Source organism: Trachypithecus francoisi, unplaced genomic scaffold (assembly GCF_009764315.1).
Source record: "Trachypithecus francoisi isolate TF-2019V2 unplaced genomic scaffold, Tfra_2.0 Lachesis_group21, whole genome shotgun sequence".
NCBI classification, from domain to species: Eukaryota; Metazoa; Chordata; class Mammalia; order Primates; family Cercopithecidae; genus Trachypithecus; species Trachypithecus francoisi.
Window position 1 is genome coordinate 26913848 of NW_022681467.1, and position 12085 is coordinate 26925932.

The 12085-nt window shown below is 43.7% G+C and overlaps 1 protein-coding gene across 1 annotated transcript; it reads left to right on the top strand.

Moving 5' to 3' along the window:
• The first annotated feature begins 343 nt into the window (after positions 1–343).
• On the top strand, positions 344–9677 carry DEFB123 (defensin beta 123). Its single transcript, XM_033186014.1, has 2 exons — positions 344–509; positions 9448–9677. The coding sequence occupies exons 1-2, from the start codon at positions 452–454 to the stop codon at positions 9591–9593; spliced, it is 204 nt and encodes a 67-aa protein (XP_033041905.1). The 5' UTR covers positions 344–451; the 3' UTR covers positions 9594–9677.
• Positions 9678–12085: the final 2408 nt, after the last annotated feature.

Consider the following 12085-nt stretch of genomic DNA (forward strand, 5'->3'; position numbering starts at 1 on the left):
CTTCATCTCTTTCTGCCGTTTTCCTCTCAGTTTTTGCTCCGGTTATGTCTTATTTCTCATTTTCAACACCAACATGAGCCTTTGTACAGACATTCCTCCACCTGGAACCCCATTTAAGCTCATCTACCTGTTGCTTTGTATTTATTCTTCAAAACTGCCGTCTTCCCCGACCTTCTGGAGCTGGTGTTTGTGGCGCCTCCTGCTGGTCACTGGGTTCAGGCAGTTTGGAGCTGGGTGGAAGGACGGGAGGTATTAAGTCTTGGGCCCTGGACCTTGTTGGCTGATCTCTCCCTGCTGACCTAAATGACAAGGGGAGGCGTGTCCAGTCAGAGTGTGAGGGCTGTACCCGTGGGCAGCTGAGGGAGCGTGAGCCACAGGCCAGGCACTCCCCCTCTCCCATTAGCTCAGCTGTGGCATCAGACTTGCAGCTTCACTTTGGGCTGCCTTAGCCATGAAGCTCCTTTTGCTGACTTTGACTGTGCTGCTGCTCTTATCCCAGCTGACTCCAGGTAACCTGGACCTCCTCGAGGAAGGGGCAGGGCTTGGAGACTAAAGCCTGGTCAGGGAATCCCAAGGGTTAGAAGGATGGGCTGCAGGTTGCCATCTGGCACCACGTATAGGAGGCAGGAGGCGCCTCACCAGCAGCAGGTGCCAGCTGATAGATGCCAACTACGACATCCAGAACTGCTCTCTCAGCCGCTGCATCCCTCCTCTTCCTGCCCAGCTCCAGGGAGCATGTGGGGGTGGCCTAGTGTGTGAGGAGGAGTGGGGGGGTGAGCAAGAGAAGCAGGAAAGAGGAGAGGCAGGTCTGGGCCTTTTGCAAAATATTCCCCAGAATGAATGAAGCTTTGTGAAGATCACAGCCACCTTAATGGGAGAGAAAACTCATTTGTACTGTAGCTGTCTCTGTGCCAGACTGCACTGGAAGCTAGGACCATGGAGAAAAATGACATGGCGCCAGAGGAGCTAACTGGGGGAGACAGTTAAATAGCATTTACAACCCAGGGTGACACGGCTGTGACAGTGGGAAACCAGGGGGCTGGGCACACATGGTCCAGCCCAGGCTGAGGGAAAGGAGAGTCTTCCTGGAGAGATATCCTAAGTCCTAAAAAGTGAGTCAAAAATAGAAAAGGAAGAAGAGGAGAAAGCAGAAGGGTGTCCCAGGCAGAGAGGTCAGCCTACGCAAAAGTCTAGATGCAGGAGAGAGCATGGGAGCTTCCGGGACCTGCATAACATGGAGGGGTGGGTTAGGAGAGAGGCGGGGGTAAAGCTGAGGAAGCATTCAAGTTCCAGGTCTCCGTGGGCCTTGAATGCCAGGTGAGGGACCCATGGGAGGGTTTAAACAGAGAAGGACCCTGGTCAGACCTACCACCCAGCAATTCCAGCATGAGCCACCTACCCCTTCCTGCTCATCTGGCAGAAGTTTCCACCCACCCTGAGGCTGTCGGCTAACCTTTCTAGAGTCGGAAACGTGTGCCTTTCCTAAACAAGCTGATCTCAGTCCTTGTGTCTTCCTGAGGCCCTAAAACACCACTTACCTGGAGTAGACAGGAAAGCCCAGACCCCGGCTTAAAACCTGCCCCATCATTTTCTGACTCTGTGACCCCCAACAAGAAGCTCAGCTGCTCAGAGTATCAATTTCCTCATTTCTCAAACTGCAATAACATCAAGTGTGTAATAATGTCAGGTTGAGGGAACAACACTGAACACTGAAATTTTGGTCTGCAAAAGAAATATGTCTTCTTTATTTTCCATAACTCACCAAACTTTCCCAGGAACTTCCATTCTGACTGTGGGTGTTTGTGGTGGGAGGAGCAGGACGACAGAGATAAATGACATGGCACCAGGGGAGCAAACTAGAGGAGACAGTTAAATAGCACTTACAACCCAGGGTGACAAGGCACCTAAGGGCTGGGCCTGAACTCAGCAGTTCAATATTTATAGTTTCTGCTTTAAAATGATTTCTAAGCTAATTCAATCTCTTTTGAATAAGTGTTGAGTCTTTCAGCGTGTATCTTTCTTCCATCACCCCTTCTCTTTCCTGTGATAGTATCTGGTTATAGGGAAAAGTAACTTGATATGTCATCAAATAATTAATTGCTTCATTCAGTAAATATAGTTGAATGGATTTCTTGTTCCAAGCACTGTGATGGGTGCTAGAGGTAGAGCAGTGAATAAAATAAAACAAGATAAGCAAAATCTTGTCCTCTTGGAGCTTACCTTCTACTAGAGGACCCAAAGAATTTGAAAAATAAATGAAACATATGGTATGTCAGGTGATGAGTACAGTGAGCAGAATAGGCAGGAAAGGGAATAGTGAACACCAGGGGAAGGGGAAGGGGAAGGTGATTTGCATTTTTTTGTTTGTTTGTTTGTTTGTTTGTTTTAGAGACAGAGTCTCGCTGTGTCACCCAGGCTGGAGTATAGTGGCACGATCTTAGCTCACTGCAACCTCCACCTCCTGGATTCAAGCAATTTTCATGCCTCAGCCTCCCGAGTAACTGGGATTACAGGCGCATTGGCAAACCACGCCTGGCAAATTTTTGTATTTTTAGTAGAGATAGGGTTTGGCCATGTTGCCCAGGCTGGTCTTGAACCCCTGACCTCAAGCAATCTGCTTGCCTCAGCCTCCCAAAGTGCTGGGATTACAGGCTTGAGCCACCATACCCAGTCATTGCCATTTTTAAGGGGGTGCTCATGGAATGTCTTACTGTGAGCTGAGGGAACAACTGGGGTGAGCCATGTGGATATGTAGGGAAGGAAATTCAAGTTGGGGAAAACGGCAAATGTAAGGGCCCTGGGACAGGAACATAAGGAGGTGGTGTCGGGTCCTGTGCTGGACCCTTACGGACTTCTGGGATCACGTCCCTCATTGGATGTGGTCAGTGAGCATCCTGCTAGCACTTACTACTGGATTTCATGACTGATGAAATCTCTTAGCCCTTTTGGGGTCCCCACTGACTCGACCCTTCATCTCAGCCAGATCTTCCATCTGGTCCCCAAGTTGAGGCTGTTCACACCCTCCCTTACTGCCTTCTGCACTAGGGGTGTACTCTTGGCAGGTCCCTTACTGGTTTTCCTATCTCAACCAGAGATAAGGGAACTTGGGGACCTTCTGGGTCTATTTTATTCAACAGAGAACTAAGAGCGATGTTCAGTCACTTCCCTCAGCCATTTCTAATCCTCCTTCAGGTAGCACCATGCGGTGCTGTATCCATGCTAAAGACAAGAATTTCTCTAAAGAGCTACCAGTTTCCCTGAGCTATGCTCTAAGAGGCAAAGAGTAAGTGTCCTCTGCACTGGCAATTTTTTCCGACCAATCTGGGCATTCATAGCAAGAAACTCTCTTGCCCCTACTTTTCTCACATTAATTATCTCTACTTCCTGAGTGTTCAGGTCAACCAGTAGATGGCTAGCGGGAGACACATGAAAGGTCTTTGTCCCTAGCTTATTGGTGCGTCCACCATCAGGCTGGCAGAATGAGGCATGGGTTCTAGCAGGGCTCTCAGGCCCAGTGCTGCTGCTGCAGGAGCTGGATTTAAACTTCCAGCTTCCCTGGAAATTATGGGCAGAGTATTTCCCCTCTACTTCCCATTGGGTATGGTAGTGGTGACAGAGGTTAAATGGGAGCTACTTTAGCCTGACCCTCAGCTTTAGCCTCCTATAGCTTATGGTGAAGTGGTATTGTCTGAACCCACCAGGTTCACCTAATAATGTATAAAGGAGCTCTTTGAAATTTGGAAATCCCTGAACTTCCTTGATAAATGTTGGTCCTTAAAATTGTCTTTCTATGCACAACCCTTATCTCATTTAAGCTGAGCAATGAGTTTGTTGTTCTGTTGTTCACCATTCCCCCAAAACCCAGAAACTCTGCCCAATTCTGCTTTATGACAATCAATGGATCTTATGATTAAAGGGGATTGAAATATGCATCACTTTAATATTTTCAAAATATTGTCATACTCACTGTTAGGTTAATTGTGGGAATTCAGGAGACATATGTAAAGCCCAGAAACCCAGCAGAGATGAGATTTAGGTGGGACACCTGCCCTTCCATTATACATCCTCACAGCACCCTGAGTTCTTTCTTTATAATTTTCACCAGACTCTAGTTAATCAAATATCTGGGTATCTATTTTTTAACGGCTCTTTCTCCCCTGATTTGACTGGAAGTTCTCTGAGGGTAGGTGTCTCGTTCATGTATAGTTTTATCTCCAATGTATAGGCCTCTCAGTCTATATATGTGAGTATTTCCCTGGTGTAGACATCTGGAAAGGAATTGCTAGGTAAAGACTGTGTATAGCTTTAAAATGCGTAAGTTATTGCTCAGTAGCCTCCACAGATGCTAAAAAATGTGTATGAATGTCATTCCCCTCACTCACCAATAGTTCCTCTTGACACTCTTAAATTAAAAATTGAGATTTTGTTGTTAAATGGTCGCTTTTTCCTTATCTTTTTGTAAACTAAAACACAGAATCACAGGTACTGCACACCACGTAATACAAGTGTGCAGCTTAATGGAGGTTATAAGTGCACATCCTTGTAACCACCGTGCAGGTCAATGAACAGAGTATTGACAGTCAGCCCAAAAATGTCTCCACCTATTCCATCCATCACAATTGTCTTCATCCTCCAAATTGAGCACTCTCCTGACTTTTATAGCAATCAGTTCTCTACATTCCTTTACAGTCTCATTGCTAGGGGTGCATCCCTAGACACCCTATTTATACTGTTAAAATCTGATATCTCTTTAGATTCCTTGAATTTTTAAATTTACTGGTTCCATAGTCATCCCTTTCTTATCTTTACAAGTTATCTGTGGAAAATACATAAGTCATTTGATCTATAACTTTCCACAGTATAAATTTTGCTGATTGCATACTCAAGGTAAAATTCAACGTGTTCCTCTGACCTCTGCATTTCCTGCAAATTAGCATATGTATCCAGAGGTTTGATCAGGCTCAAGTTCTCCCATTTTGGCAAAAGTTCCAGTTTTTTATGTTTTTATATGTTGTTTCATTAGGAGGCACATAATATCTGGTTGTCTGTCTTTTAGGACAATAGGAATCAATGATGCTCAAAGCCTAGATCCATTAATTTTTTTGGCCATTACAAAATGATAATATTCTATTAAGTGATATTCTCTATTTAACTGGAACAGTCATATGAAAAAGATACTCCTCATTGTCTACTATTTGATTTCTTAGCAGTACAGTTCATGTAGGAAAGACAGAACACATGCTTGATGATTTCTCTTTATTTATGAATCTGCAAGAAACAATCTATTGTCCTATCTCCCCCAGTTGTGACCAAATAATTTTTTGTTTCATTTTGTTTAGATGGAGTCTAACTCTCTCACCCAGTCTGGAGTGCAGTGGCGTGATCTCGACTCACTGCAACTTCCACCTCCCAGGTTCAAGCGATTCTCCTGCCTCAGCCTCCCAAGTAGCTGGGATTACAGGCACACGCCACCACACCTAGCTAATTTTTGTAATTTTAGTAAAGATGGGGGTTTCAGCAAATTGGTCAGGCTGGTCTCGAACTCCTGACCTCAGGTGATCCACCCACCTCAGTCTCCCAAAGTGCTGGGATTACAGGCATGAGCCACCATACCTGGCCAACAAAATAATTTTTATATCATTAAAAATACATGGATTTAAATATATTTAATGAATTAGCATTCATTACGATCTTCATTCTTACAGAAACTGCAATTGTCCCATCCGTGGCTGGGGGAGCCTCTTTAATATGACCCTCGAGCATTATTTTACATATCCCTGGTAATCTTTGACAGCTTCCTTGTGATCAAGTCCATCTTACAAAGACCACAAGGACACACCAGCAGTCTGACAGTTAGATCTATTAACTTACCACAGCAAAGGAAACTGCACACCAAAGGGTCTGTGGGTGGTTGGGGGCGCAGGAGGAGTCACCAAATGAAGAAAAAAATAGGGTTACTGTAGGATGAAGGGAAAGGGCAGATCCAAGTATAATGGAAATGAAGCAGGGTCTGATAGACTTCAAGGCAAGGGAGGGCCACAGGGCAAAGTGTAAAGGAATTAACATTAGGCCTAGGCTGAGAAATGGATTCAGGATCCCGTTTCCATGGAAAGTACAAAATGAGGAGAGTTGTGGAATTTTGTCTTCCAAAACCCCTTATCTGACACCAGCACCTGGCTCTGAAATCAAGACTGCTTTTCTGTACTGAAAGGCTCAGTTCCTGGGGGAAGAATATAACATTTCCTTCTTGCTGATATGATTTCAAGTACAAAGTTTCCGAGAGTTGTGATTAGAGAAAAGAGGGTTTCTCAGCACTTTGTTCTTTTGTTAATTAATAAACGCAGTTTCACAGGTTCACACTGGCTATCTGGAGTGACGAGACAGTCTAGGCTGGTCTTGTGCAGTTCCTGCGCCAGGTCTTGAATTAGTTCTAAGTTTTATAGCAGACATCTTCACCCCAGTCTCACCTCAAATAAAAACATGCCAATTCACACATTGTGTAAGAACCTTAAAACAGTATATTGTACTTCCATTTCACCTCCCCCAGCCTTTGTGTTATTGTCATACATTTCACTTCTATGTATGCTATGAACTCCGCAGTACAACGCTGTTATTTTACTTTAAACAGTTATCTTTTAAAGAAATGTCTCAGGAGGCATAGTCTGTGGTGAGCCAAGATCACGCCACTGTGCTCCAGCCTGGGCGACAGAGTGAGACTCCATCTCAAAAAAAAACAAAAATAGGCCCGGGGTGGTGGCTCACGCCTGTAATCCCAGCACTTTGGGAGGCCGAGGCGGGAGGATCACCTGAGATCAGGAGTTCGAAATCAGCCTGACCAACATGGAGAAACTCCATCTCTACTAAAAATACAAAATTAGCCAGGTGTGGTGGTGCATGCCTGTAATCCCGGCTACTCAGGAGGCTGAGACAGGAGAATCGCTTGTACCTGGGAGGCGGAGGTTGCGGTGAGCTGAGATTGCGCCATTGCACTCCAGCCCAGGGGACAGTGCAAGACTCCATCTCAAAAAAAAATAATAAAAATAAATAAATGTTTAATTGAGAACAAAAGTTGTTTACATTTACCCACATAGTTGTGAGTTCTGATTCTCTTTACTCCTTTATGTAGACGTCCAGATTTCCCTCTGGTACCATTTTCTTCTGCCTGAATAACTTCCTTTAACATTTCTTGTAGTGAAAGCTTTCAGTGATCAATTTTCTCCATTTTCAAATACCTGAAAAAGTCTTTATTTCTCCACTTTCAGAGTATTTTTACTCTGTAAAGAATTCCGGGCTTTTTCCTTTTATTACTTTAAAGATCTCTCTCTACTATCTTCTAGTGTGCAGTTTCTGACAATAATTCTCCTGGGTTGTTGTTTTTTTTCTTGAAACGGTGTCACTGTGTCACCTAGGCTAGAGTGCAGTGGCGTGACCACAGCTCACTTCAGCCTCGACCTCCCAGGCTCAAGTGATCCTCCCACCTCAGCCTCCCTAGTAGCCTGGACTACAAGTGCACACCAACACACCTGGCTAATTTTTCTATTTTTCTGGAGAGACAGGGTCACACCTAGGCTGGTCTCAAACTCTTGGGCTCAAGCGATCCTCCCACCTCAGCCTCCCAAAGTGCTAGGATTTCAAGTGTGAGCCACCACACCCAGCCTCTTCTAGCATTTTTATATTTCCTCCTGTGTACAAAATGTGTCTTTTCTTCTGGCTTAAGATTTCTTTCTTTCGTAAGATTTTGCAATTTGATTATTTGCATGCTTCTCTTTTGGTTTTATTCAGCTCATAGTTCACCAAGGGTCATGGTTCTAATGGGCTTAGAGTTTTCAACAAACTTGAAATTTTTCAGCCATTATTTCTTCAAATACTTTTTATGCCTCTCCCCTCTCCTCTCCTTTTGGTATCCCAATTATATGCATGTTAGACTACTTGTTATTGTCCCAAGTACTCTGACACTCTGCTCTTTTATCCCCCCATCTTTTTTCTCTCCATGTTTCATTTTGGATGATTTCTGTTGCTATGTCTTCAAGTTCGTTTATCTTTTCTTCTTCAGTCTAACCTGCTATTAATCTTACTAAGTATGTTTTTCATTTAATATTTAATGTTTCATCTCAAGTATTCCTTGTGAATATATACATATATATGTTTTTTGTTTGTTTGTTGAGACAGAGTTTCGCTCTTGTTGCCCAGGCTGAAGTGCAATGGCACGATCTCGGCTCACTGCAACCTCCGCCTCCCAAATTCAAGATATTCTCCTGCCTCAGCCTCCTGAGTAGCTGGGATTATAGGCATGTGCCACCACGCTCAGCTAATTTTTTGTATTTTTAGTAGAGACAGGGTTTCTCCATGTTGGTCAGGCTGGTCTCAAACTCCTGACCTCAGGTGATCCACCCGCCTCAGCCTCCCAAAGTGCTGGGATTACAGGCTTAATCCACTGAGCCCGGCCATGAAAATTTTTTACATCTTTATTTCTTCTCATCATGCTCATGGCTTCCTCTACCTGTTCTACTACTTGGAGCATATTTATCGTAGCTGTTTTATCATCCTTGTCTGCTAGTTTCATCATCATTGTCATTTCTGTGTTGGTTGATTTATTTTTCTCCTGAGTATGGCTCATATTTTCTTGGTTTTTTTTTTTTTTTTTTTTGGTATGCCTGAAAAATATTTTTACACTTTCAGTTTCTGTATTTTGTTATACTCCTTTAAAGAGTGTTAGATATTTTTCTGGCATGCAGTTAAGGTAGTGGGAATCAGATGAATATTTTCGAGACTGACTCTTAAGCTTCGTTAGGATGGGTACAGGGTATTCTTTAGTCTAGGGTTAATTTAGCCCCCTCTACTAAGGCAATAGCCTTCTGAGTACCAAATGCTGCAAATTTTACAGGGTCTTTCCACTCAGGCAGGTGGAAACACAAGCTATTCCCAGACCTGTGCAATCACTGGGAATTGTTTTGCTTACTTCTTTTTGGTGTTTGCTATTTTTCCCCCAGGCCTTTGGTAGTTTCCTCTTGCACATGCACAGAAAGGCACTTAAAGACTAGAGGGTGAGCCAAGCATGGTGGCACATGTCTGTGGTCCTAGCTCCTCAGGGAAACCGAGGTGGGAGAGTCCCTTGAACCTGGGACGAGGAGGTTGCAATGAGCCAAAATCATTCCACTGTACTCCAGCCTGGGTGACAGAGCAAGACTCGTCAAAAAAAAAAAAAAAACACCACTCACATAACAGGCTTTATTCAGCTGATGTACACCAAGGTCACTCTCTCAGTCAAAGGTGGGGAGCAAAAAACAGAGAGTAAAGGAAAAACAGTGATAGGTGAAAAGGGTCGAAGGCAAGGGAAACAACGGACCTTGTATCACATCTGTTTCCATCCATTTACAGACCTTTCAAATCCAGAGCCTACTTCTTAGGACTGACACTGTCTCCCTTCTTTTTTCTGCTTTGTGTCAGGTGGCACCCAAAGATGCTGGAATCTTTATGGCAAATGCCGTCACAGATGCTCCAAGAAGGAAAGAGTCTATGTTTACTGCCTAAATAGTAAAATGTGCTGCGTGAAGCCCAAGTACCAGCCAAAAGAAAGGTGGTGGCCATTTTAAGTGCCTTGAAGCCTGAAGCCGTGAAAATGCAGATGAAGTTACCCAGTGGATTCCCACACTCTATCAATAAACACCTCTGGCTGATCCCTGCATTTGCCTGTTAGTGAAGCCCAGCAGCTGTCAGGAGTGCCTTTCGGGTGGTTTGGGATGTCAAAACTGTTTTCACAATAATAATAAGACATTTTTTACTTTTTTTTTTTTTTTGAGATGGAGTCTCGCTCCATCTCAAAGTCTGGCCCAGGCTGGAATGCAGTGGCGCGATCTCGGCTCACTGTAAGCTCCACCTCCCGGGTTCACCCCATTCTCCTGCCTCAGCCTCCCCAGTAGCTGGGACTACAGGCGCCCGCCACCACGCCCGCCTAATTTTTTTTTTTTTTTTTTTTTTTTTGCATTTTTAGTAGAGACGGGGTTTCATTGTGTTAGCCAGGATGTCCTCGATCTCCTGACCTTGTGATCCGCCCACCTCGGCCTCCCGACATTTTTTACATTTTTAAGCTCTCTCTTTCGCAAGTGTATAGTGGAATTTTCTGGAATCTCCATGACATATAATGACATAATTGTTCTGGCAGCTAACGAAAGATGTGCTTATGTGCTCTTGTGTAGAATTTTTTAAGGTAGAAGGCTTAAGATATAAGTATGTTCGGCTGGGCGCGGTGGCTCAAGCCTATAATCCCAGCACTTTGGGAGGCCAAGACGGGCGGATCACGAGGTCAGGAGATCGAGACCATCCTGGCTAACCCGGTGAAACCCCGTCTCTACTAAAAAATACAAAAAACTAGCCGGGCGAGGTGGCGGGTGCCTGTAGTCCCAGCTACTGGAGAGGCTGAGGCAGGAGAATGGCGTGAAACCGGGAGGCGGAGCTTGCAGTGAGCTGGGCCACAGCACTCCAGCCCGGTGACAGAGCAAGACTCCGTCTCAAAAAAAAAAAAAAAAAAAAAAAAAACAGATATAAGTATGTTCATTTTCAGAGATTCATGCAATTTGTTCTCAGTGATTCTACTGTCCTCTTACAAACTATCTTTGGTTATATTATTAACTGTAATAATTAATCTCTATACCTTCATTATCATCTAATAAGTCATTACTTTGAAATCCCACAACTTACCTTGCACCACAAGAAATAAGAACACTTTGTCATCTTGGTCTGCAGAGGTATTTTGTTCTAAATTTTTATTTTTTATAGAGATAAGGTCTCACTTTGTTACCCAGCCTGGTTTTGAACTCCTGGCCTGCCTCAGTCTCCCAAAAGTGCTAGGAATACAGGAATGAGCCACCATTCCCATGGGGCCTTACAGAGATATATTAACAACAGTCCTAACTGTCTAACAGAAGAAAGGACATGCTCTCCCTTAGGGAAAAAATAACACCTATTCTAGTCTCTATAGTTCTCTTAAATACAATTTCTGACAAATATACAATTTTAAAATTATAAGACATGCACAGAAGCAGGAAAATATAGCCCATAATCAAGAATAAAAATAATCAATTAGAAGCAGACCCAAAGATGGTGATACAGCTTGGATCTGTGTCCCCACCCAAATTTCATGTTGAATTGTAATCCCCAGTGTTGAAGGTGGGGCCTGGTGAGAGGTGATTGGATCATGGGGGTGGATCCTTCATGAATGGTTTAGCACCATCCCTTTGGTATTGTTCTTGTGATAGAGTTCTCACAAGATCTGGTTGTTTAAAAGTATGTGGCACCACCTCGCTCTTCACTTCCCCCTGCTCTGACCATGTAAGACAGGCTTGCTTCTCCTTCACTTTCTGCCATGCTCAAAAGTTTCCTGAGGGCTCCTCAGAAGCCTTCATGCTCCTTGTGCCATGAGTCAATTAAATCTCTTTTTTTTTTTTTTTTTTTTGAGATGAAGTCTCACTCCTGTTGCCCAGGCTGGAGTGCAGTGGAGTGATCTCGGCTCACTGCAACCTCCACCTCCCGGGTTCAAGCGATTCTCCTTCCTCAGCCTCCTATGTAGCTGGGATTACAGGTGTGTACCACCACACCTGACTAATTTTCATATTTTTAGTATAGACAGGGTTTCATCATGTTGGCCACTGTGGTCTTGAACTCCTGACCTCAGGTGATCCACCCTCCTCGACTTCCCAAAGTGCTAGGATTACAGGCGTGAGCCACCATGCCTGGCCTAAACCTCTTTTCTTTATAAATTACCTGGTCTCAGGGTTTTTTTTAATACCAGTATGAGAACGAACTAATACAGATGGAGTAGTTGTTGGAATTAACAGACAACCTTAAAATAACTGTTATAAATATATTAAAGAAATTAGAAGAAAAGATTGATAAAATGAATGAAAGGATGAAGAATTTAAATACACAAATAGTGTATTATTTTCCACTGCTGCATTACAAAACCACTCCAGAACTTAGTAGACTAAAATAACAACTATTCGTTATTTTTCACAATTCAGCACATTGATTAAGTGGTTCTTCTGATATTCTCAAGAGGTCATTCATGTTACTATATCTCTCTTCACAT

Bases quoted from the DNA above. Each gene is read 5' to 3' on its own strand.
- DEFB123 (XM_033186014.1), top strand. From the start codon at position 452: ATGAAGCTCCTTTTGCTGACTTTGACTGTGCTGCTGCTCTTATCCCAG. The intron at 510-9,447 runs GTAACCTGGACC...GCTTTGTGTCAG, and splicing joins CTTATCCCAGCTGACTCCAG to GTGGCACCCAAAGATGCTGG.